The 26,053-nt window shown below is 40.5% G+C and overlaps 1 protein-coding gene across 5 annotated transcripts in view; it reads right to left on the bottom strand.

The window, feature by feature from the left end:
- ADAMTSL1 (ADAMTS like 1) overlaps positions 1 to 26,053 on the bottom strand; it is a 901,468-nt gene that overhangs the window by 174,919 nt on the left and 700,496 nt on the right. For all 5 annotated transcript variants that reach the window (XM_032392420.1, XM_032392419.1, XM_032392418.1 and 2 more), the window contains 2 exons: positions 8,457 to 8,758; positions 1,522 to 1,651 (listed from right to left, as the gene is read on the bottom strand). In XM_032392420.1, coding sequence (XP_032248311.1) covers positions 1,522 to 1,651; positions 8,457 to 8,758 — 432 coding nt within the window. The remainder of the gene's footprint in view (positions 1 to 1,521; positions 1,652 to 8,456; positions 8,759 to 26,053) is intronic.

A 26,053-nucleotide genomic window follows, 5' to 3' on the forward strand; every position in this document is an offset into this window, starting at 1 on the left:
AGATACAGCCTGTTCATTTTGCAGATGTGGAAACAGAAAGGGCAGCCATCTTGCCCAATGCCACACAGCTGGTGGGTGACAAAGCTCGGAGGAGAACCTCTGGACCTCCTAGCCAAGGACCTTACAGGCTCTCCATGCCAAAAACACTCCGCTTTTTCCGATTTGGGGAGAAAGAATGTAGTCAAACCGAAGGGGTTAGTATCCCTTGCCTGGACAATTAGGCTTGCCCAACTGGAGAACGGTGAGGTTAGGTTGGAGATGTGGGACCAGGTCAAACAGGGATAGGAAAGAGGCTTCTTGGGATTCTACGCACTGGATCTAGTTTTTTCTGGGTCTAGCCCTTGACTCTATTCTACTGGCCACTGTTCTCTGGGTGGAGTGCTTCTCCAAGCAATGGCTGGCTGCTTTTCTGGATGCTATGGAGATGGCCCCGGTAGCTCTCCTCCCTTCTGCATCGGAAAGGGGATGCCAGGCCCACCATTCAGATCAATCTATGGGACATTTCTGTGACCAGCAGAAATGCCCTGATCTGGCTTATGGTCTGTACCCTTTAAGTTCCAAAGGAAGGGTATTTTGCTGACTGAGAAATAAGACAAGCCGCACCTGCAAAATACTGTCTGTTCCGCTTATTTACCGTGATTTTAAAAACAAGCCTAACTGACTTTGCCTAACACATTGCTTCTTCCATGTTACTTCGCAGAAAGAGAAGAACTATCATTCAGAAACAGCATTCCCTTTCGTATCTAGGATATGACCTTATCTTATAACAGTCTTCATCCCATCCGCAGACTTGAAAGTCTGGCTCTGGTTCTTGAACATCTCCCTTTGAAACAAGAATCATCGATAAGATGGTTTAGCTTCCACAGAGATTTGTTCCAAAGAAGTCTCTGCAGGCAAGTCTCTCAAGACACCATAAAATTGTGTGGACTAAAGCAGTGATTGGATTGATTAGCTAAGACTCAAGGTTGGGTAAAAATGAGACCCAGGCAGGACCGAACAATGAAATGCTCTAATTGATTTTATGCATGTGGAATGACACACATACACTCCAGAGCATGCTATAATGAATCTGCATGCTGTGTGCATACAGATTTCACAGTGGATCCATTATACCACCCAGTCACTCCAGTTTCTTATGCCCTGCAACCCATGAGCCAATCCATTACTATGGTGTGAGGGCTTGGGACCCAGGCTAAAAGTGGCAGAGACCCTGAAGCCTGTGGTTGTTTCATGTTCCCTTCAGGAGGCAGCAGCAGGGTGGCACGTGCATGTTCTGGTCATGCCACGGGGCTCATTTCAGTGCACAGAGCCTTCTGGACCCTGAGCATGACCACTGGGCTGGAATTCCAAAGTCCTGGTTTCAATTAAATTTAAGTGGATTTGACTAAAAGTTTGAACTGATGCTAATTGGTTTTCAAAACACTGGGTTTTGAACAATAAGCGTTCTGGTCTTGCCCACAGACAGAGGCACCCCACTCTGAACACACTCCTGGGTAGCAGGGCAGGCACGGCGCCCCTTACCTGGCCGGGCAGGGATCCAAACTGCAGGACTTGAGGAGCCGTGGGGGCCGGCGGCTGGTCACACACAGGTTCTCATCAGCAGGCTCCCGTGTCTGTTTGTTCAGGCAGCTCACCACAGCCTCCTGGACACCTGCGTACAAATCACACTGTCAGGCCAGAGTGGGCGTGTGTGGGGTGATGAAGTGTAGACAAGGCAGCTGGTGGGAGGCCTCTGTGATTGGTAGGGCTCTTGCTGCATGTCAGAGATTGCAGCGTGAAGCCCGGGGCTGCCCATCTTGTCAGGCATCGCTCCATCAGGGAGAAAGTACTCGTGAGCTAGTGCCTCTGTGAAGGTGCCCCTGGAGGAGGGCAACTTCCCTCATGGGAGAGCTTGCACCAGTACTGATGAAACGCTTTAAGAAAATGTCACCAAAGTTACAGAGCTGCCAAAGCTGAGATGTGATAATTTAATGCAGGAGGAGAGCAGGGTGACAAAAAAAAAAAAAAAAATGTCCCAGAGACCTTTACATGTTATGTTTTAATCAACAGGCGATTGTTGTATTTGGAAGGGAGGTCAAGAGCTACGTTTTAACATCCAATATCTTGTAAACTGCTGTTCTCTTGGGGCCTCGCAATGGGGACACCAATCTTTGTTGGTTTCCTTTTGATTCTAGTTCATTTCTTTAGTGACCTGGGCAGCTTTGGAAATTGGAACAAAGGAAGAGAACAAGGTGTACAATGACTGTATCCATGAAACACAATCTTCTCTACATCCATGGGAAACAATGTTCCCCCTGACACTTGCATGTCTCTGATACAGAGCTAGGAAAACAGGAGTTTGAGCAGTGACTGTGGTACAGGATTACTGGCAAGTCTTTCCAGGTGGTGTGCAGGACCCCTTATGGAAACCTTCATGGAGCAAGGAAACATTTAGCTGGGTATAGTAATGACCGGACATTTCATTCTGGTGCCCACAGTCATAGCGAGTCAAAATCCACAGGTTCAAGAAGAAGAAGAAGATAGCAGGAGGGGAAGAATGAAGGGGGGGAAATCGGAGGGGTAGACGAACCATGAGAGACGATGGACTCTGAAAAACAAACTGAGGGTTCTAGAGGGGAGGGTGGTAGGAGGATGGGTTAGCCTGGTGATGGGTATTAAAGAGGGCACGTTCTGCATGGAGCACTGGGTGTTATGCACAAACAATGAATCATGGAACACTACATCTAAAACTAATGATGTAATGTATGGGGATTAACATAACAATAAAAAAATAAAAATAAATAAACATTACCCAAGAATTACCAAAAAAAAATTATTCATAAAGATAAGTTATAGTTGTGAAAAAATAGAACCTTTTTACATGTATGAGTATTAGGAAAGGTTAGATAAATTTAATTTTATTTGAGTATTAATTACTTATTAGGACATTGTGAAATATGATTCTAACATATTTGATTCAATTATATGGAAAAAGCAAGATACAATTTGCTTTAAATTGTTTAAAAAGCAAAAGTAATAGGGAAAAAAATGATGAAAGCATGGCAAAATACAAGTAGTCTTCCTTGGAATTTATAAAATACATTTCCATATTTAAAAAAAAAAATCCACAGGTTGTACATTATGAGCCAGGTGCCAATGCTGAGGGCGTGACATGCACCATGCAATTCTCTCAACAGCTCCATGAGGTAAGCACTATTTTTATACCATTTTACAGAGAAGGAGACTGAGGCTTAGAAAGGTGGAGGTCATGTAGTTGACACATGGTGAGGCAGTGCCTTAGCACTGAAGCTTCTAATGGCAGCGCTCACATTGAAAAATATGAAGAGGCTGCTTATATTTGCTGGAGATCTTTGGGAATAACCTAGAAATTTGTCTGGGATCATTTCATCAAAGTCAGTACAAGGACGAGGTGAGACAGGACATTCTTGATATTCCGCTTTCAGTCATACATAGCTATGTATATAAAGATACGTGCATCTAAATATATCTATCTGGAGCTAAATATTTGTATGTGGTTTTGGCAAAGTATGTGACAACACACATAATTAGTTCAAAAATAAATATACATTCTCTTGTTCTTATTTCTGTCTTGGTTTATCAATTAGTACCTAATATAGTACAACTGCCCCGCTCTTAGCCCTGCTGCTTCCCTCCTCCCATCTACTCCATGTTTCTCCAAGGAGTTATCACTCCAGTCGACAGCCTAATGCTTTGTAAGGTGATGTGACACTGACTGAGGTCACTAAGCAAGACCACCATTTCAAAAGTGACATTATAAAGATTTTATTTATTCATGAGAGACAGAGAGAGAGGCAGAGGCAGAGGGAGAAGCAGGCTCCCTGTGGAGCAGGGAGCCCAAGTGGGGACTCGATCCCAGGACCCTGGGATCATGACCGGAGCCGAAGGCAGACGCTTCACCGACTGAGCCACCCAGGCACCCTAAAAAGTGACATTTTAAAGCCAGAATCTCAATCACCTTTATTTCTTCCCAGAAGTCTGATGAATCAAACATTAAAAAAAAAAATCGGTCACAGTATTTACCTTGAGGCCATGGATGTAAATTTTCTTTTTTCTAACCTTTTTATGAGCTTCGAAATTTAAATATATCGTGGCCAGTTCAAGGTGGAGCATTTGTGATTTATACTAGACATTCAAGCTACCCCGTTGTATTCTGTAATGCTGGTGACAGGGTGTTTCTCTCTTGGTTGCAGCTGGGATGAGCCATTTGAAATTTATGGTATGATGATATAGGAAAACATTTCACAAGAAATTGTTGAAATCATCATTGACACTTCCCTCTGGAATAGTCTGGCATTATTAAGGTAATGACGACAAAGTGCTGGATGAAGCGAACTCTTCCATACAGAATCTAGAGCTGTGGTTATATTGGAAATTAAGTTTTTGATTCATTTGCCTACCTGGTAATATTCAAGAGATTGTAAATGTCGCTCTAAAATAAAGTATATATATATTTTTTCAGCTACTGAACACTTTATGAAATTGAGTCGATGACATCAGCTGGAAGTGATCATAGGTCTTGTTACCTGCCCTACTTGAAAGTGCTTCAGGTGTGGACATGTGTGAAGGAGGTGCTCTCTTTCTACTTTGTGAATCCCTTGTTCATAGAACTTAGGTCCTTCTAAGACTGCAAAGAACAAGTGTCGCAAGGGCTAAAGTTTCTAGAAGGATGTCAGTATAGTCCTCTCTTAGATACGTGGGACACAAATTTATATTACCCCAAACCAATAAATCCCAGCTCAAGAGAAAAATCACCTCCGAGGTTCCGAGGTGGTTAAGTGCCAAGATTAAGCAGCATTCCAGAGTTACTAAATTTGACTCTAACATATTAATACTAGGCCTCTGACACTGTGTTAAATGGCCATTGCCATAGGGGCCAGTTGCCTAGGCATTCTTAGGTGGGGCCTGGGGTGCTGAGGTAAACTCAGGACAGGGCTCTGTCATAATTAAGGAGTATCTGGGACCAGCCCTGTGGTCAACACACAATACATTTTTGGGGCATGATGAACAAAATGCCTCAAGGGCAGGGCATTCTAAGCATAGTGCTGTTTAGGCCAGGGGAGGTGGAAGAGGGATGCCTGGGGGAAGGCGCGTGGAGGGAGGGAGCTGGGGAGTGTGGGAGTGTGGGAAGTTGCAGGAGGGAGGGCATGTGAAGACCTCACCTGTGAGGTCACAGCATACTTGGCCCAGCAGAGTGGGGCCAGGATGTGAGAAGTTAGCTCATCCAGTGTGTGCCCTTTCCAAGAAGGCTAGTATATGCACTTAGAAGGACATTTTAAAACAACACAGAACACGTTTAAGTACAGTACTTCACGATTTTGAGTTTTCCTTTCTTTTTTTAATGATTTTTTAAAAAATTTATTTATTTGACAGAGAGAGAGAGAGAGAGAGAGAGAGCACAAGCAGGGGGAGCAGCAGAGGGAGAGGGAGAAGCAAGCTCTCTGCTGAGCAGGGAGCCTGGCTTGGGGCTCGATCCCAGGATCATGATCTGAGCCGAAGGCAGATGCTTAACCAAATGAGCCACCCAGGTGCCCCAAGTTTTCCTTTCTTGACAGAAGCAAAGGAGAGAGGACTCATAAGGAAGGGGAGTGGCAGGTAAAGACTTCCCCTTTCATTCTTGCCAAAGTAAATTTCAAGTTTTCCCTCAGCTCTATTTTAATGTTGATTTTACCATCTAGGAGTTCAACATAATAAAGCTGTTCAGGTTCAAAGCCACTCTCCTTGACCACACCTATTAGCTCACATACGGGAAATTCAAATATAACAAGGAGATGATAGTGGGACGCGGGACACATATCTGAGCAGGTTGGGCTCAATCTTCGAGAAAATGGGATTTTCAGTGTTTATATCTGCCAGAATAGCATAATTGTTACATGATATTTGATGACAGCTTGGGGAAACAGCCACCAACTGTAGCCTAAATTACTAACTAGTTCCTTCTGGTTGCTACCTCTGCTAGGTGAAAGGTTACTTCTGTGTCTATCCAGTTTCTGCTCTTGAGATAGGGAAGACAATGAAATTAGCCCGACCAGCCTTACGACCCAAAATTGATTTAAAATCTGTTAATCCTACATGTTTTTGGTTGGTTTCAGCAAGAATGATTAAAATATATATATAACAGTGTGGGTTATATTTTGGTGAAAAGATCAAAGTTGATAATACAATGTTACTGCCAAACACTGACTTCAAAACGTACATGTCCCATAGAGTGAAATGATTTTTTAGTGCATATGGGTATCATATGGACCATATAACCCAAGCATATTTTCACCACTTTGGAATTTTCAACTCTAACATTTTAGGTGTAAATATATTACCTTGGCACAGTTACCTAAGTGTAGGTAAGTGTGCACAGTTGTTGACAGTTAAAGACATAAGACATTTCAGTAACTTTACCCTGCCTTGGATGTAAAGGATGTACAATTTATGTTATACAAAGACGCTCAGTTCCTACAGGCAGAGATCAATTGTATATCAAACATCCAAATCTTATTTCCCAATCAGTTATCTTCTAAAAACATTTGAAATTAAAAACATTCCACAGGCTCTCTACACTTTGAGTTTTATACCCCTGGTTGATCAGCAGAATGGTTAGACTCTTTAAAGATAAAGGTATCTGGTTATTGATTATTCCATGGCTGTGTCTAGTTTTTCCATCTGCTCATAGAGTTCCAGGCTTGACTTGTAACTGAGAATCATAAGTGAGAGACCACAAGCTTTTTTTTTTTTTTTTCCCAAAGCACATGATTTTAGACTAGAGATAATGATCGTTCCATTCAGGTGATCATGGAAATTGGGGATAAACCCACACCACCTGAACTCTTGAGTCACTCGTTATATTGGAAAAGAGGCCACTGTGGCAATTGGCTGTGGTCTTTCCACTGGATTTCTCAGCTCCTACCCGGGCTCAGAGATCACCGAAACTTATTTTACACTTCTTCCCTCGTCAGCACGAAAGAAAAGATCTCCTCAGTGTGTGTGGAGCACCCCTTTAGAACAGAGATTAGCCGAGTTCCAGGAAACTCTTCCAGAATCAGATGGAAAATTTTCAGTTTTAAAAATAACAGGACCCTCCATTAAAACACTTAAGAATTTCACGGTTTGAAACTGGAAGACGCAGAAACAAACAAGAACCTCAAGGTCAAAACTATTAAATGCTCGCTAAAAGATCTGATGGAGAAAACGGATTCTTTGCTCCTATGTACGTGTTCCCCTATTCATTCCTTTTCAGCTGTATGTGAACATTTTGGGCACATGTACTCGTACTTTCTCAATAATGACCAAAGACGCCTTTTTAAAAGAGTTTCCAAAACGTCATGGTTTAGAAAAGAGTTTTGGAAAATAATATTTTTTTTTATACTGGCTGAGAAACTTCACTGGCAATGCAGAACCTTAATGTGCCAAAAGGGGTTTACTGATAGCCAGGGAGAGGGGGCTGGCAGGAAATTAGCATTTCCTCACCTATCAGAATCTCTCTTGGGAGCAGACATGGGAGGCTGTGGCATTATGAATCCGATGTATTTTCTATAGTGTGAGAGAGATCGTAATCTTGAAGAATTCATTGTTGACTTAAATACCTTCCTCTCCCCCCGCCCCCAAAATCCCATTATAACACCTGAAGTAATGGCTGAATCTGTTTTTACCACTGTGGAATATCCCTAAAGAACCAGGTTAATACACGTGGACACATTTAACATTAAGTAATATCCATAAGGGGCAAGCGTCAGGAATTCTCTAATGCTTAGAGAAGTGTGATGTGCTGGAAAGACTCTAGATAGAGAAACAGATCAATAGCAAGCCTAATCCCAGCTGTCACTCACTAGCTGTGTGATTTCAAGTCACTCAGCTTCTCTGCATCTTTGTTTTCTCATCTGTAAAATGGCGGTGGGGTCAGACTTTAAAGTCCTTTCTGGTTCCAGGTAACCACGGTGTTAATTGCCCTTTTTATACCCTTTGCCCTTTATGAAGAGATACTGCTTCAGGAAATCAGCTGAGTAAATCAGGGGGACTCTAACCTATTCCGGGGAAGAGCAGAATGTTTTGTCTTCTTGGGCCTTGGTCCATACCACATGCGCTGAAGCAAGGACATAGATAAATAAAACTGAATGTTGAGAGCCTTGCCAGGTCAGCGCCAACCGTGTTTCTAAGTCAGATACACTGGGATACATTGCAGAACATCAGGATGACAACTGGAAGTCAAAGCATGAGCTGTGCTGGCCACTTGCAGCTGACAGGCTGGGCGCTACTCAAGCCCAAGGAGAAATACATCTGGGTTTCATCCAGCATGCTTTACATTTAGAAGGGTTTCCTCCCGCCCTCCCCCTGCTTATCATTCCCGGACTAGAGGCCGTCATGTGACACAGTCTCCTGCAGGGAGAGAGGATAAAGAAAAAGGACAAGAAGACGGTGGGGCTCTGGGCCAGAGTCCCCCTTCTTACCTCCTCCACATGACTCGGAGCACTTGGTGAAGCCCTCATATTCCCAGTCATAGAGCTCGTCAAAATCCTGCAGGCCACCCAAGAGGCCATCTGTCTCTTCTGGGTTCAACGCAGGCACTTCCCCGTGGCATGGTCCTGCATAACAGGCACGCTGGGATGCTGGCTTGGGCCCTTCACATTCGTCCACAGGCAGGTCAGCCACGGACTGAGAGAAAGACAGGAGCACCTGGCACCTCACCGTTCGCACCTGGGTCCCCACACCACAGGTAACCGTGCAGGCCGACCAGGCTTCGGGGATGAACCTGCAGTCGGCAAGCAAACAAGAGGACAGGATGAGGAGCCCCAGGCACGAGACCGTGGGGGCTGCGGAGGGCGGCATCCCACCTGTCGCCACGGCCCAGTGCTGTCCTGGGATGCGCTCAGGACTCTGCCACCCTGTCCTGCGATGGGTGCTTCAGTTTAGTTCATGGGCTCATTTGCCAAGGTTTCTGGGTTGGTTTTTTGGTGTCATACGAACTCCCAGCTGGAAGCCACATTCCAGCGACAGACCACCTGCTTTCTCCCGGCCTTGCACCCACAGTGCTAGCTCTTCAGAGCAGGGAATCAGTGGTTTCTTCTCTCTCTCTCTCTCTCTCTCTCTCTAAATCCCAGCACTTGTGCCTTCTGCAAGACGCTGGTTATTCTTATAGCAGACTAATACTGATCCTAAAAACTATCACAAAATAAGCCCTTGGAGATATTTAAGGAGGGTGTTTTTTTTTTTTTTTTTTTGGTCTGGCTCTCATATTCTGTAACTTTCTTTTGCTTTTCGGCTCAATGTGCTTCCCAAGATTTATTTATATATAGAAAGGGGTTCTTTTTTGTAAGGTTCCAAGAATGGAGTGAAGTCTTGTTCCTCACACATTCTTTGAATTAGTCTGGACTACAATTCTTTTTATATCATAGAGAAAAGCCATGCTACAAATTTAAATCCACAGATGTGTCACAGTAAACGAGAGATTCTGCATTCGTACAAGTTTGTTCAACAGCCCCCTCTCCCCCACCCCCTGAGAGAAGCCACACTAATGAGAATTTGGTTTTTCTCTGAGTTTCTCTATAATGTAGGACAATATCCAAATTCCAAAAAAAGACTTTCCCTCCCACTAATCAACAACGGCCATGACTGCAATGACCTTAAGAGGGACCTAGGGAAAAAAGCCCAGAGGGAACCACTAACATTTTCAAAAAGTTAGTATAATAATCTGGAAAAAGAACTTTGGAATAAGAAGTTTTTATTTTTCCATGATCCTATGGCTTTCTCAGAGAGTCGTGCTGTGGAGGCATGCAAACCTGGTCCCCTAACCTTGACTTTGGCAGAAAACGAAAGAACTGATAAGATTATAGCATTAAATCCTAGCAAGTGCAAATGGTTCAGATCTAGTTTAAGGAAATAGAAATTCTAGCAGGAAATCAATCCAAGTTTTCAAATTGGAAGGATCATAACAAAGATGTTTCCTGGGCCTGAGCCGGGGCTGTGCGTGGAGCTGGCCAGGACAGCCAGACTTCCCTGACCCCTAACAGCTCATGCTGTCTGAGCCATGAAGAGCCATCCCCTAGGAGAGAATGAAGGTCACATACAACCCTGTCAGGAAGGTGGATGAGGGAGGAAGAGCCATCCAGAATTATTCCCAAGAAATTCTCATCACAATGTTACTTCCCTCTATTGTCTTTAATGCTTTATCTATCTTCCGGCACCCAGAGAACATGGGGGGAGAACAGTACCCTAAAAAATTAAAACATCTACTTCTCATTAAATAATGCTACCTGTAGGAGCTTTTTATAAAAATAAAACCCAACTCTGCAATCAAACTAATTGTAACCTTCTTATTTACACATTCACATATATCTGTCTGGCTCCTGGAACAAGAATTACGACAAATACACAAACACCGAGTGTTACAACCCAGGTGTAGACATAAAGGAAAATGCAAACTAACTGATTTTGTATGTAAGAAAAACCCAAAAGCAAATGAAAGGTCCGCCAACCTTGACAATAGTGTGTGAATAACGTTTCTTATTTAATAATGTGGTGAATTTTATTTTCAAATAAAAAACTGACAGGATCTCAAAAAGCACCGCACCCTATTAGCTTTTCCTATGCTGGAAGAATTATTGTTCTGTCACCTCTAACAGCCATCTTCAGAGACCATTACAAGACAACAAGGATCAGCTAGCTTTTTGGGTAAAGGGCCAGATAGAAAATATTTTAGAGTTTGTGGGCCCTGTTTGTGGGTCTTTGCTGTTGCAACAATTCAACTCTGCCAACATGCTGTGAACACAGTCATAGACAATATGTAAGCAAATGGGTGTGGCTGTGTGCCAATAAAACTTTATTTATAAAAACTAGAGGGAGGGTGGTAGGAGAAAGGTCTGAATTTGGCCTGTCAGCTGTAGTCTCCCAACTCCTGCTGTAGGACCTTGAGTGGAGATACCAAACACACCAAGATTCATAAATGATCTTCAAACTCATTTTAAGTCTTAGTTCCCATCTTTTCCATATATATAAGTTTCTAAGAGTGGCAAGCAGTTAAATTGATGTATGTTTTATCTTCCAAAGTGAGGCCCAGATGAAAATCTAGAATATAAATGACCCACAAACCAAACCCTCAGCTCTCCTTGCCTAGCATGTCAATCACTTTGCATTTGGTCTCATTCCAGGACCAGGAAGATATATCAAAAGCACACAAAGTAGAAAGGGCACATTACTGGAGCCTCATGAACTCATTGCAATGCTTGATCCTTGTTTACTTTGAAGCAGCATTTCAATGAAAATAAATGTGTGTGTGTGTGTGTGTGTGTGGGCACACACACGTGCATTTGTCTATTTTTTATTATCTGGACCTTTAGGGTTAATAGCAAAAACAATAAACATCAATTTTAGGTCTCCCAAGTGAAAGTCTTATCAAATGTCAAATAGCCTTTCTGGCTTATCTCCCAATCCACTATCCTTAGGTCTTCATCAAGTTCACACCAATTAAAAATGATTTGGCTTTTAAGCGATGCTGTCTTTTGGCAGTCATCTTAATTTCTCTAGTGCATATACTGTATGATATAATATATTCTCTCTTGTTGAAGGCAGGAGATCCTATTTCAAAAGAAAAATATCTATTAGAGCAAATGGCCAAGTGAATAATAATTGTTTTTCATACGAAACTTTCCCCCACATCCCTAGATCTCCCAACTCTGTGTTTACTATCTTGAGCTTTCTGGCCACAAGTGGGAAGAAGCAAGGTCAGTTAGAGGGCAGGCAACTGAGCTAGGACGTCTCAGTGTAAGGCTTAGGAGTCTCGGTTTGACTAGTACTTGCTGAGCTAGAATCCTTAAAGTGGGACCTTTAAAATGGAGTCAGTAGGTTTTTTTTTTTTTTTTACATCATTTTGATGTACAAATGTTTCAGTGAAAAGCTCTTACTATTGAAGTTTAATTTGGGTACTTTTAAAGTTCTTTTTGTTAGCAGCACTGTTGGGGGATGAATGCAGAATTACTGGATAAGTGAGTTCTTTCAGAGAAGGGCTCGAACTTCAGAGAAGACGGATAGCATTTCTGCATGTAGTCTTCCCATCTCCAGGAAATTAAAAAAGAAACCTGGCAAATAGATGATTTATGCTTCTGTCTGGTCTTCAATTTGCAAGCTTAATTGTTCATTTCATGAACAAAAAGCTTATCCTTTCATTGGAGTTATTACCATAGTCCCTTTTATGAAACAGAAAACAGTGATAATCAAATTCACTTGTAAAATCCCAACGTGGTTTAGTTTATATGTGGCTATTATGAAGTCAGAAGCACGGACCAAAATAATAAGAACAATCACTTTATTAATATAGTGCTAAACAGAAACCATTCACTCTTGGTTAATTAATCTCGTGTCACTGCAGATCTTAGCCAGAGTTTGGCTCCAGTTTTATGCACACATGGTCTATAACTAAGTTGTTTTTTGTTTTCTTTTAAGTAGGCTCCATGCCCAATGTGGGGCTTGAACTGACAACCCCAAGATCAAGAGTCACGTGCTCTCCCGACTGAGCCAGCCAGCCTCCCCTAAGATTTTTAGCTTTATCTTTTCTACTCTTATTTTCCTCTCCTTTCTCATATACATGTTTGTTCATTTAAAAAATCATTGGGATTATTCAAAAGAATAACTTTATAGGGGTGTTATTGTAATGCTCTTACCAGCCTCACCTCAGTCTCTAGTTTTAAAACGCAAACTAAAACTTGCAGGTAATCACATGAGAAATACTTAGGGGCACCTGGGTGGCTCAGTCAGTTAAGCATCAGCCTTTGGCTCAGGTCACGATCCCAGAATCCCAGAATCCCAGGATCGAGCCCCATATTGGGCTCTCCACTCAGTGGGGAGTCTGCTTCTCCCTCTGAACCTCCTCCCTCTTGTGCTCGCTCTCTCTCTCAAATAAATAAAATCTTTAAAAAAATTTTTAAATTTTATTTTGTTATGTTAGTCACCATACATCAGTAATTTTTGATGTAGTGATCCACGATTCATTGTTTTCGTATAACACCCAGTGCTCCAAATTCTTAATTTTGATTTAGTTTTCGATCTTATTAAATTTCAGCTAGATGTCAGATAGGTTTTGTGGATTTCTTTGCCCTCTTTTTTTTGGTGTATGCTTGGGTATGAGAGTGGTGGCAGGATCTCAGGGTGAGGAGAGAGGAGGGAATGAACTGAATAGTGGAGGGGAAATGATAAAAGGCTTTAACATGCACCTAGGAGGTTAGTGGCGCCCTGTCCGGTGCCTCCTTCCTAATTACTGCAATCGTGCACTGACTGTGAGCTATTTTACCACTGTACAAATTACAGAAAATGGATAATGCACGTGATTCTTGCCCACAGAAATGCAGATTAATTGTATCTAGTGGAATGCAATTGCTGTCCTGTGGACAGACCCATTTTGCATCTACTTGTAAATCCATTCCAACATCTTATTTGCCTAAATATGTATGGTTCTTTGAAATTTCCTTTGAATTGGTCGGAACATCTTCCTGATACTCTCATTAATTAATGAGGTAGACAAAATCTTGGACAGATGTTCATTTTATAAATGTAGAATCATGGCTTTTCCCTTTCTAAAATTTTATCATTCAACTAGTGGCCACAGAAGGATCTGGAAAATAGTATATTAGAAAAATAAAAATACTGTATAAGTAATTCTACCCCACATTAACCAGAGAGTCTTTTACATAAATACATCATTTGGGGGCAAAAAAAGTCAGCATACTTTATTGGTAATGATGCTGTTTTTCTACATTGCCTCATCTATTTTGAATGCAATCTTCTTTTCTCTGTTCTTTTTCTTTAGTTTGGTTCTCCTCCTGGTTCTGAGGAACCTTGAAACATTAATGGAGTAAAATCTTTAGGAGAAGGTGGTTTCCTAAACCAAAGCTAGGCATTTTGGCATCTGAACTGAAGAGGCATCTAGAAACCCGAGCAAAAGAAATTGCTGTTGGGTGGGACAGAAACTTGGAAAATGGAACAGGAGACACCTTCTTTCATCTGTCTCAATTTTACATGAGATCAAAGACCTCATGTAAACTTCTTCAGTTATTTAGTGTCTCACAATAAAGTAAAAGATTTTTTCAAAACCCTCCAAAATAAGTCAATAAACAAAAACCTTTGGAACACTACAAAGGAAGGGCGACTCTTTAATTGAATCACTTTAGGGATTTTAGAATTAATTGTAAAACCCTTAACACCAAGACAACCTTTAAATGATTCTCTAAAAATATAGCTAGGGCACTAAAGTTTTGGGAGAACACTTACCCAAAATGGGCCTCTCCATTCCCTTAGAACCACACCTAAATCATTCCAAATAAATAACAATCTAACTTATTGTGAAAAATCTTTAGTCAAGGATACTTGACCTGAATATGGAATTATGAAAATATTTCTCAACTGCTGTTGTTCGCTTACAACTCTCTGGAACTGCAAGTAATTCATGCTAGTTATGCAACTCATATTAAAGTCTCCAAGCACAATTTTTCAAAGGTGTCGGGGACATCACTCCACAAAACATCTGATAGCACTTTTTTTTTTCATAGGTTCCTCCAATCCTTAAGTATCACACGTGGGTTGTGAGAGTCTTTCATCAATGTAAAGTGATTCAGTAGTATAACCAAGCATAGACCGATTCCAGAAATTAAAATAACAGAACACAGTGAGGATTTTGAATCAACCACCAATATATCTATTTGAGAAAAAAATTCAGTCACCGCCCCGTCTGATGCTGCTGACCAGTAACAAAGAAAGAAAGAAAGAAATATGAAGGAAGGACACAATTCCAAACAGACTAAGGCAGTACTGGGAGAGCTATATATAGTGGCCTTTTCCAAGAAGCAGACTTCATTTTCTCATGATAATGATGCCCTTTTGAGTTCTTTGAGAGGCAGCTGGCCTCTGCAAAAATGCCTCTATGACTTTCTTGCAGAAACGCTCAGTGCTAGAAGTGGGAGAAGAAAGCCTGGCTGCATTAAAGGGCGCATTCTCCTTTCAAAGAGACTTTATACTAGAAGGAAACGCTGCGGGGTATCAGAGTTCTCTGAGTTCCAATGAGTCAGAGATTAAGGGGCTCTCTCAAGGCCCACAGCCTCATACTTGAGGACTCTGTTACACTCATCTTGCAGTTCTGACCTATCTTTCTCGATATGGTTCCCGACAAGGTATGAGAAAGAGTCTTACGAAAAGGAAGGATCTTGTGGACTGTCCAGGAGTTTGTTCTTCTTTAATCGTAAGAGAAAAGCCAGCAGAAAGACAGGTAATAATCAGATTCTGAGGATCCTGGCCCTATAGTGTCTGCTCTTCCCAACAAATACACCCTCAACTATCTTGTTCCCAGTGGCATCCAACATAGCTGACCATGCCTTTTTTCTTGAATTATTTTATCCTTTTGACTTACACGACAGCAAACTCTTGGCTTTCTTTTCTTTTCTGGTCAATTCCTTCTCTGTCTCCTTTTCTAGGTCTTTCTTCTTTCCTTGAACTCTAAACGTTGCAGTACCTTGGAGCTCTGTTTGGTGCTATCTTCTGATGTGTTCAGCGATTCTTGGTTTCATACACCACCAATGTGTGGGCAACTTCGAAGTACGTAATCTCTAGTCTGGACTTTTTTTTTTCCCTGAGCTTTATACCCAAACTTTTTTTTTTTTTTGTAAGTTTTGGGCTTGGGAGCCATTTTACTCTTTGAAAGGAATAAACACTAATTTAACATAATTAATTTATTTATTAAAAACTTATCCAGTGCTTATGTGCCAGGCACTACTTTAAGTGCTTTATAAATAAAAGCTGTTAAATCCTAATGACAAGCAGATAAGAACTGTTATTACCCCCATTTAATAATTACTGTATGGATGAGGAAATTGAAGTCATTCACACAGCTAGTAGGTTTCATGCTCTTAACCACTGTACATCGCTCTCTCTCCTGACTGACCACTTTTACTTTGATATTTCAAAGGCATCTCCAGGGCACCTGGGTGGCTCGGTTAAGCGTCTGCCTTCGGCTCAGGTCATGATCCCAGGGTCCTGCGATCGAGTCCCACATCGGGCTCCTTGCTCAGCGGGGAGCCTGCTTCTCCCTCTGCCTGCCACTCCCCCTGCTTGTGCTTTCTCTCTCTCTCTCTCTAATAAATAAATAAAATCTTTAAAAAAACAAAAAACAAAACAAAACAAACCAAAAAAACAAAGGCATCTCCAACCAAAAATGCCCAAAATGGAACTCTTGATTTCCCCCTCAGTGTCTTATTCCTCTTCCAGTCTTCTCCATCACGACAAAGGATTCCACTGGCCATCCAACTGCTAGAGTACACATTTAGGAGTTATTCTTGACCCCTCATTTTTCCCAGCTCCTCGCTTCCAAATGGTTCCCCAATTCTATCAGTTCTCCCTCAAAAATGTATCTGAAATTTATTTACTTTTCTCCATCTCCACTACCACCACCTTGATATAACAACAACAATAATAATAGCTAATGTTTGCTGATGTGCCTTAAGCCCTTTCTACGTATTAACTCATTACGTAACTCCTAACATTGTTAGGAGATGGATGCTGTCAGAAATGTTGTGAAATGTGTAAAAGAGATCCTTTCAATGGAATGCTGACATTGCCTAGTAGACTTTTGGGGTGGGAGGTTGTCTAATTCTACGGAGGTGTGAGTCTTTGTTTGTCTTTGGCTAGACAGAAGTTTCCTTGTAGAGGGCTGTGATGACACAAATGTTTCCAGTCCATAGTGATGGAAATTTTTTTTCTGTTCATGTCAATGCAAAGGATTTTTGTCTGGTACAAAATACATACTTTTCTAAATCCAATTCTAATTTGAACAAGTTTTAACATCTCACTTGTTCCCTTAATGATTTAGGAGTTAAATAAAAATGTTGACATGTGCTCATTTTATATTTACATGGATCACGATTTTACCTTTTTGAAAATTATGTTTTAACAGTACTATTTTCATCCCAATTTTTAGATGATAAAATTGGGGCACAGAGATTTCTAATGCCATACTGTTAAAAAAAAATGGCAGAATCATGATTCAAACCATGGCAGTCAACTCCAGAATCCATGCTCTTTACCACGTCACCATACTGGCTGTCAGGTGGCCACTGAAGCTACTACCTCTCTGCGGGACCACCCCAACAGCCATTGGTCTGTTTTCTTTCTCTCTTAGACCTTACCAAGCCATTCTTCTTGCTGTAGCCAGAGGGGATCTTAAAATGTAAAGCTTTTAACTGTTTCTCAGTATACCCAGAAGCAAAGCCAAACTACTTACAAAGGTTACATTATACCCTTCTCCTTCTTCATTTCCTGCTCTTCTCCCCCTGGTCACTAGGCTCCAGCCACACTAGTCTTCCTCCTCTTACTTTAAATGTGTGTAATTTCTTCCTGCCTCAAGAGTTTGGCAGGTGGGTCACTCCCTGGATGACTCTCCCTCTTTCTCTCAGCTTGGAATAACTCCCACTCATCCTCCAGGCCTCAGTTGACAAGTTTCTTCTCAGAGAAGACTTCCTGAAACCCCCCAGGCTTGCTGGGGCTCCTGTTAGACTCTCTTAGAGTCCCTCTTCATTTACTCATAGCGGTTGTCACCCTCTGAAAATCAAGTGTGAATCTTGATTTGGTATACTAAGGGAGAGATCTCCCTTACTATACCAAACCTCTATGAAGGCAGAACTTCACATAGTAGATACTGAATAAATATACACTTTTAAATGAGTAGATACATAGAATGGTAAAAGTTGGTACTGGGTTTGTTCTTGGGTCCAAAGATAGAAAGCAAGCTAAAGAGGCAATAGTCTTGAAACTCAAAGAAATTGAATCATACCTCTCTGTTCTAGGTATTGGCCTGAGCAAACAAAAAATTTTCCTGTTGTAGAAGTTTCTTTTGGTCTTTTTAAAAGAGTTATTGTGCCCCCAAAATTCAGTAGTGGGCTTCTCCATTTTATATTTCTTATAGCTGTACTCAGGTAGTATGTGCTGGTCTCATTTTGTCTTGATGGGCTATTAGGTTATCATGTAGCTTGAGGCAAGTTTAAATTCTGTCTCTATCACACTTGAATTTAATCTCAATAAAAATGCTCTTTTATAGAAGAAAAGGATTTGGGGGCAGATGTGAGCCAGAGGCTGCCTTCAGTGATTTATACATAACTCTGATCTCACATTGTCTTATCATATAAGCAGCTACCCCAGCGAAGGCTCTGCGGCATCTTGGAGTTGTTCCTACGTTAGGGGAACCCAAGGAGAGCTCCTCTTTTTCGTCTACTCTTTAAAACTCAATATGCACAGAAAAAAGAAAAGATAGGCCACTAACTGTATGTAGCAGATACAAATGGAGCCAAATTAACTCTCTTTGCAAATAAAAAATGAGGCTGTGAGAGTTGTTTTAGACCATCTTCCTCTCCTACTGCTTTTCAGACCTATGCACACAGAACATAATTTACAAGTTGGATTTTTCCTTGAGGCTAGTCTGATTATTTAAAAAGCCACATCCCAGGGACTCACATGCCATTATAGCTTACAATGCTATTAGTGCATTTGTAGTTCTCAACTTAATACCCGAATGGAGTTTTTAATGCATATCATTTTCCCTGATTTTGATAAAAATCTAAAATATTGTAAACTCAGAATACTTTCCATGAACCGTTTTTTTTTTTCTTCCCATGGAGTGAAATTGGTTTATTTTGCAATTTTGTAAAGGTTTCTTTCCTTTAATTCAACAAGTTTGGCAAAGCTTTCCAATGAAAAGTTCAGTTCATTAAAAATGACCTTAATGGACTTAACATATATTGGTGGTGACAGGGTCCATACTTTATTTTGGCACACACGGATCCCATTAATTTGTCTTTGTCACTCTCTGGGGCTCAGCTGAGCAATAGTTCAGATTTAGCTTTCTCAAAGTAGCTACAGAATGAGCAATAAGTGGAGATATTGGGAGGGGCTGACAAATTTAGAACTTCTTGGTTTGCAATAAAGGCTTTTCTAATGACTACATAAAAATGGCTCTGTCTGCTCTATTGAGTTTGTTACTGATTTTTATGTCCCGGTGCACGTTGGGAGGAATCTATGGGGATCAACTGTATTTAACCCAGAGTTGAGAGAGGATGCTTTTCTACCCCAACATTTCCTAAACTTCCTTATTAATTTTTGCAATTCCCTATAGGTCCCTTTTTATTCAAATAAAGGTAACTAAGCTTCGTCCTTTAGAATAAACTGTGGGCTCCATTCAAAGTGTGATGCTTACAAGTGAATCTGGAAAAGGCTCTGAAGTACAGAAGAGAGGCAAGATGGTGGTGTTAGTCCGGGCACCACTGGCTGAATTTTGGGTTGAATTGTACTTTTCTCTCACATACCAGTAGATACAACATCTGCCTCAATTTCTCCATATGTATATAAGTGATTATTTTATGTTTTTATTCCCTTAAAGGTTCCCTAGGAAGATGCATGATGCTGGAAAAGGTCCAGTCATCACCCCAGTTAACATGTATAGAGACCTTCCCGCATACCGGGTACTTTATAGGTACGAACTTAATCTTTGTAATAACCCTATGTTGTAGGTACTGTTATTATGCTCATTTCGCAAATGAGGAAACTGCAGCCAAAAGGTTAAGTGACTTGCCCAGGGTTGCTAGTGGTGGATCCAAGATGAACACCAGGCTAATCTGTCACTAGAGCCCACATTTCACCACAGCTGGTGCAGGTTGCTGCCCTGCATGGAAGTCTGATCAATAACTAAACTGCTTTTTACTTTGATCCCAGCAGGGCTGTGTCCTTGTTTGAGCACACAAACACACAGGCTTACCCCTCACCAACTCACATAGTTGGCAGCATGGTGTATCGAAAAAAATTTATATTTTAGGAAATTACCTATGGTTTCTGCAGCCTGTTTTCAACATACAGGTAAGGATTGCTGAAGTACATATACTGATACAAAATACCTGCTCATTGGCTATGTGAAATTTCCAATAATCCTTCCTCAAGTACTGGTTTTGGAGTGAAAGATTCAAATAAGTTCTATCACAATCTGCTGAACATCAGTTCGTATCAACATCCCCCAAATTCTTTCCATGTATATTGCATTCTTCTCTCATTTATGCTCAAATTTGTGAATTACCACATCCTAGCTTAACTATGCTAATATTTTAATTCAGAGGAACGTATGGTGGTGGAGAGAATTTGGGAATTCAGTAAATAATTCTTCTATACTTCTTTTAAATCCATAACACTATCACGCTGTGCATACCGAAACATCAAATTGCATTTTTAAAATACAGCTAGCTCATTTGTTCAATCTGTGGATAAATGACCAATATTCAGCACTTTGGACACAATCCTATCATTCCCGTGATAACACACTCAAGGTTCCTTGAAGGCAAGGACTACTGGGTTTATTTTTACGGTATTTGCAACTGGCACAAAGCTTGGCACAGAGCACGTGACTTATGAGCAAATTTAGCTTCTTTCATTAGGAGATGTGAACAATTTAGCAGGTCTATGGACTTTCCACAGTCATCTAACATACATAATCAGTCAGAGAACTTTTATTAAGCATGCTGTTGCAGAGGATATGATGGAAGAGAATGATTTGGGTAGATGGGAAGGAAGACAGAAAGGAGTTGAAAGTGAGCGAGGTCATGACTATTGTGGGGGAAGGGCTGATTCAGTCTGGCCAGTATAGGGCTTTAGCGCTGCGATGTGCCAATTCTCAAAACTGAATGCTTTTGGGTTTTTTTCATCCTGTAATTCTAACGCTCAACCCTATTCTGCTTGAACATTCCTTATGTCGGTTTAATGATCTATAGATAGTATTTAAACTGCTTGATCTTAGATGAGATGACTTTTGATTCTTAAGAAATAGATGTATATATGAGATATTCCTTTTATTTTCTGTGGCCTGAGATTCATGAAGAGAAAATAATTCAGGCACCTTGTATTGAGGATATAAACAGCAAAAGTATCTGGATCCATTACTAATGTTTGATTCCTTGAATATTCTTTGGGGGAAAATATAAAAACACATGTCACACAATTAACATTTCTAGCCACTTTTTAAAAAAAATATGAATTCACATTCTTAACCAGTGAGTTAAGCCATCCACATTCTCAGACAACTTTACTGGATATAAATATGGACTAATGTAAACATGTGCTTAAATATTATATATTTAAATACTATTTCCAACAAGGTAAACAAGGCATTTAATGACTCCAGGATCACCATGGCGACTCTTATTGGCTTTTCTTTCTGTATCTAATTCCTTGTGGGTTCTGTTCACACAGATGCATGACAGGAATTTCCCTTCACTTCTTATTGAATCAGCCCCATCACTAAGCTGATGCCATCTGGCATCCAGATATTACCGCTGCCTTTGGCCTCCTTGTTTTCCTTTTTCTTCTTCCTTTTTTTAAAAAATGGTTTACACCGAGGTTATTTATGGCAATACATTTAAGGCCTGACTATTGTGTTGAAGCACAAAAATGTTTTCTTAACCATGCAATAAAGCTGTTAACTGAAAATCCGATGAGATAACCCAAGATTTTTTAAGGGCAAGATCAAGGCATAGAGGACCACCCAATCCTGCTCTTGAGAGGATGGCACTGTGAAGACTCTCCACCCGGGACGTGCCAATGTCTGCAGGAGGGTTGGCTGGTTAAAATGGTGGTGTTGGTCACCTAGTGTCCAAAGTAATCACCCGCTTCCTGTTGCTTACTCAGAGCCATCCAAGCAGAACTCCTGGCAACTGAAATAAATCCGGGAGGAAATTGGCTTCCTTAGGTACCCAATTAGTCCTCCCTCCCTCTTTCTGGAATGACTTGATTCAGAGGGCAGAGAGTCTAAAAAGAGAAAGGCAGAGCATCTGGAGCATCTAGGCCATAGCTTTTTCTTATGCCGCCCTTAACAGATGACACCTTCCAGAGCACTGAGTGGCCTGTTAGTGGCCTGAAGGAGTTAAGGAAGTGAACAATTGCCTTCCTATTCCAAGTTGGATCAGGCTCGTTAGAAGGGCAGCTGATTAACTTCCTGTACAGCAACAGCAGATGCGCTGCCTTCACACGTCCTACAGGACACCACAGAATCATTTTTGTTCAAGAAATGAAGCTGTCAAAGTGGTTGCTGTGTGTACTTGGCCTCAGATGCTTGTCATGTTTCTGCATATAACTCCACAAAGTGAGTTAAATATAGGAGACGGGAAATCAAGTCAGTAATGTATTTAGCTTCTACCTGATTAATGAAGACAATTATACTACCACATTGTAGTTCTGATCCCTCAGCAAGTAAGAGTGAGATTCTGAGGGCTTAAAAAACACCTAGAAATCTATTCCCCATATATTTGTCAGTGGAAGCAACCAGCTGGACTCAATCTGACATTTAAATCCTAGACAAATCAAGAAACAGACTCTTAATTATAGAGAACAAACTGCTGGTTACCAGTGGGGAGGTGGGTGGGAGGAATGGGTGTAATAGGTGATGTGGATGAAGGTGATGAGCACCGGGTGATGCATGGAAGTGCTGAATTGCTATGTTTTATACCTGAAACTAACATAACACTGTAAAAAATAAAAGAAAACGATAAAAGAAAAATAATAACTTATGAAATCTAAAAAAAATAAGTGATGAATCCTAAATGATACTTTCATAGCTGGAGGCAAATTTAAAAAGACGCACTTCGCATAACAGCAAAAGAGAATTCCCTCATTCCATCTGCCCCTTTCTAGTGCTGGAATGGCACGGCTCTTAGCCTCACAAGAATGCAACTCAGACCAGAATCTTATTATTTTTAGAAGTCCGTCTCTAACCATAATTCCTTCTGTGTTAATTGAGTAGCATGGATTTCTATGGACTCCTTAGGAAGCATCCTCAGAGGCAAGTTCACCTTACTGTATTTATTTATAAGATTGTCTGTGCTTGATCAGCTTTCCTGGCTAAAGCTCCACATGACTTAGTCTCGGTTCAGGGCTGGATCTTGTTCACACTGTCCTGTTCAATGAGGAGAGACAAAAATACCTTGCTTAAATATTCTTGCTGCGGGTTGTCAGAAAAATCTGATAAAAACATGATCTCACTGATACGAGGAATTCCTAATCTCAGGAAACAAACTGAGGGTTGCTGGAGTGGTGGGGGTGGGAGGGATGGGGTGGCTGGGTGATAGACATTGGGGAGGGTATGTGCTATGGTGAGCGCTGTGAATTGTGTAAGACTGTTGAATCACAGACCTGTACCTCTGAAACAATAATACATTGTATGTTAAAAAAAAAAGAAGAAGAAGAAGAAGATAGTAGGAGGGGAAAAATGAAGGGGGGGAATCAGAGGGGGAGACGAACCATGAGAGACTATGGACTCTGAGAAACAAACTGAGGGTTCTAGAGGGGAGGGGGTGGCGGATGGGTTGGCCTGGTGATGGGTATTAAAGAGGGCACGTACTGCATGGAGCACTGGGTGTTATACGCAAACAATGAATCATGGAACACTACATCAAAAACTAATGATGTAATGTATGGTGATTAACATAACATAAAAAAAAAAAACCAAAAAAACCAAACATGCGCCTGGATCAAGACAAACCATGGCCACTAGTGAAAAATCAATTTAGAGGGTATGACTCTCCCAAGAAGGTTAGGAAATACTTTTTTAATATTATGAAAAGATATTCACCACAATATTCCTACCTTTGCACCGTATGAATCAAATACATCATAAATAAACCCGTCTGTTGCTAGAAAAAAAAACAGTCAATGTCTAAAAGTATTTCTGAACAAAGCTGCAGCTTTATACAATGAATTCAATATATTAAGGGCATTACCATAACATGACCTAATCGCGATACTTATTTCAGGTATTCTTTTTAATAGGTTTTATTTATATTTATTTATGTATATATATATTTATTTTGATTTTTAAAAAGATTTTATTATTTAAAGATATTATTTATTAGAGAGAGAGTGAGAGAGAGAGAGAGCGCACAAGCAGGGCGGAGGGGCAGAGGGAGAGGGAGAAGACAGACTCCCCAGTGAGCAGGGAGCTCAATGCGGGACTCGATCCCAGGACCCTGGGATCATGACCTGAGCCGAAGTCAGCGGCTTAACCAAGCCACTCATGCACCCTATTTCAGGTATTCTATGTGGCTGGTATCTGCATGTGTATCTTCTGCATGGCATTTGGCTCGGTGGAACAACCATACCGGTACACGCTTCTGTTCTATAAAGTTTTAGCTATTTCTTGGAAGTTCAGTGTTTACTTTTTAATCAGAGTTTTTTTTCTAAACATACCTTAGAGTGGTTACTTTCCAACATATCTGGCCAGAGTGCTAATCAATTATTATTATTTTTTTTCATTTTGGGGTTATCACAAGCATCTAATATTCAATGACAGTATCTCCATATGCTAAAGATTTTAAGCTACTGGTTTTCCTATACTGTTTAATGAGACAGGCTGGTGATAGTATTTTTATTTTACATCAGGAGAAATAAATGATATTTACCGTTTTTACTGCAGAACTCTATTAGCTGGAGCCAAAGTGAGAGATAATAGTTCTAGACCATGATTCGTGCTTCTCCGAGCAGCTCAGAAGTGACGGCCACAGCTTCTAAACATTACTATTTAATTTAAGCAATGTGAGTCTCTTTGGTGGGGGGGAAGGAAGGACTTGCTGACAGTATATCATTTTTTCATTATACTATGGAGAGTAATTACAGGTTGCTGCATACATTTAGAAACTAGTCTATGTGGTTTAAAAAAGAAAGAATTAAGACCATGCAAAATTATGTTTTTTAAATTCAAAATCAATAAAAAAATAATGTGACATGTAGGACCTTTCCTAGGGTTCAGTGCGCTAAACATGTAAAGTGCATTAAGATGTGGAAACCATATACCTTTCATTACATTATTCTACAGCTGTCACTTATTTCATTTTGGTATAAAAGTAATTATTGTTCTGAGCATATTAGTATACATTTCCTTTACCTGGCATCAGCGCTCCAATTACAATCTACTTCAATTCAGATTAATCATGCCAAGATGGCAATTCCATTATACCAAGAGTAAAATTTAATAATCTAATATGTGGCTATAGTTTCAATGGTGAAAACTATGTGGTTAACTACTTTAGGGATTTTATTAAGATTAAAGTTAAACATAATGCATCTTAATCAGACCTTTAGTGGAAAACGCTCGTTACAAAACATGGTTGACAAGGGTCTATGTAATCTTTCTGCAGGGGCATTAAACTCCACTTAATACTTTCATTTGAGAGGTATCTAATAATGGGAAAGATGTTAAGTTATTGATGTAAGATGTTTGGATTTAATTTCAACTTTGTTATATGATTTAGCATCGGTTATAATGCGATACTGTATATAGGATTATGCTTTAGACCAAATGACAAAATATTGTGTACAGGAGAGCAGAGCTTATTTAAGTAGAATAATACATGTCTGGTTTTAAATGTATCTAACCTAAGAATACGTATAAGGAACAACTAGCTCCAATTACACGGCATCTTTCTGTGCCTTAAATGGGACCTTAGTGGATAAAGAGCTAATCCCCCTCCAAAATAAACTGCTTACTTCCTTTCTAGCAGCAAGGAGGCCTGTCCAGCCAGGTACTAGCAGGAGAGAAACAAAAAGCTTTAAGCCTTCATATATTCATGTAAAGGTTGCACTGTGATCTTTAAACACTGACTTTCCTCCAAAGTTCTGTGGTGGTTAATGGCTTTTTTTTTAAAGTCCTTTTTTCAAAAAGTAGAAAAAGGTGCTGTAGTAACTTCATAGTACAAAAATAATGTAGGTTTTGCTTATTGTCCTTTTAAGTCAGAAATGCATTGCCGGGTGGGAGGATGGGTTAGCCTGGTGATGGGTATTGAGGAGGGCACGTTCTGCATGGAGCACTGGGTGTTATGCACAAACAATGAATCATGGAACACTGTATCTAAAACTAATGATGTAATGTATGGGGATTAACATAACAATAAAAAAATTAAAAAAAAATACTCATTCTAGAATTAAAAAAAAAAAAAAAAAAAGAAATGCATTGCCTAATGTGAAACCAAGTGACTGAAAAACAAATTGCATT

Source organism: Phoca vitulina, unplaced genomic scaffold, assembly GCF_004348235.1.
Source record: "Phoca vitulina isolate PV1807 unplaced genomic scaffold, GSC_HSeal_1.0 scaffold67, whole genome shotgun sequence".
Lineage (NCBI taxonomy): Eukaryota > Metazoa > Chordata > Mammalia > Carnivora > Phocidae > Phoca > Phoca vitulina.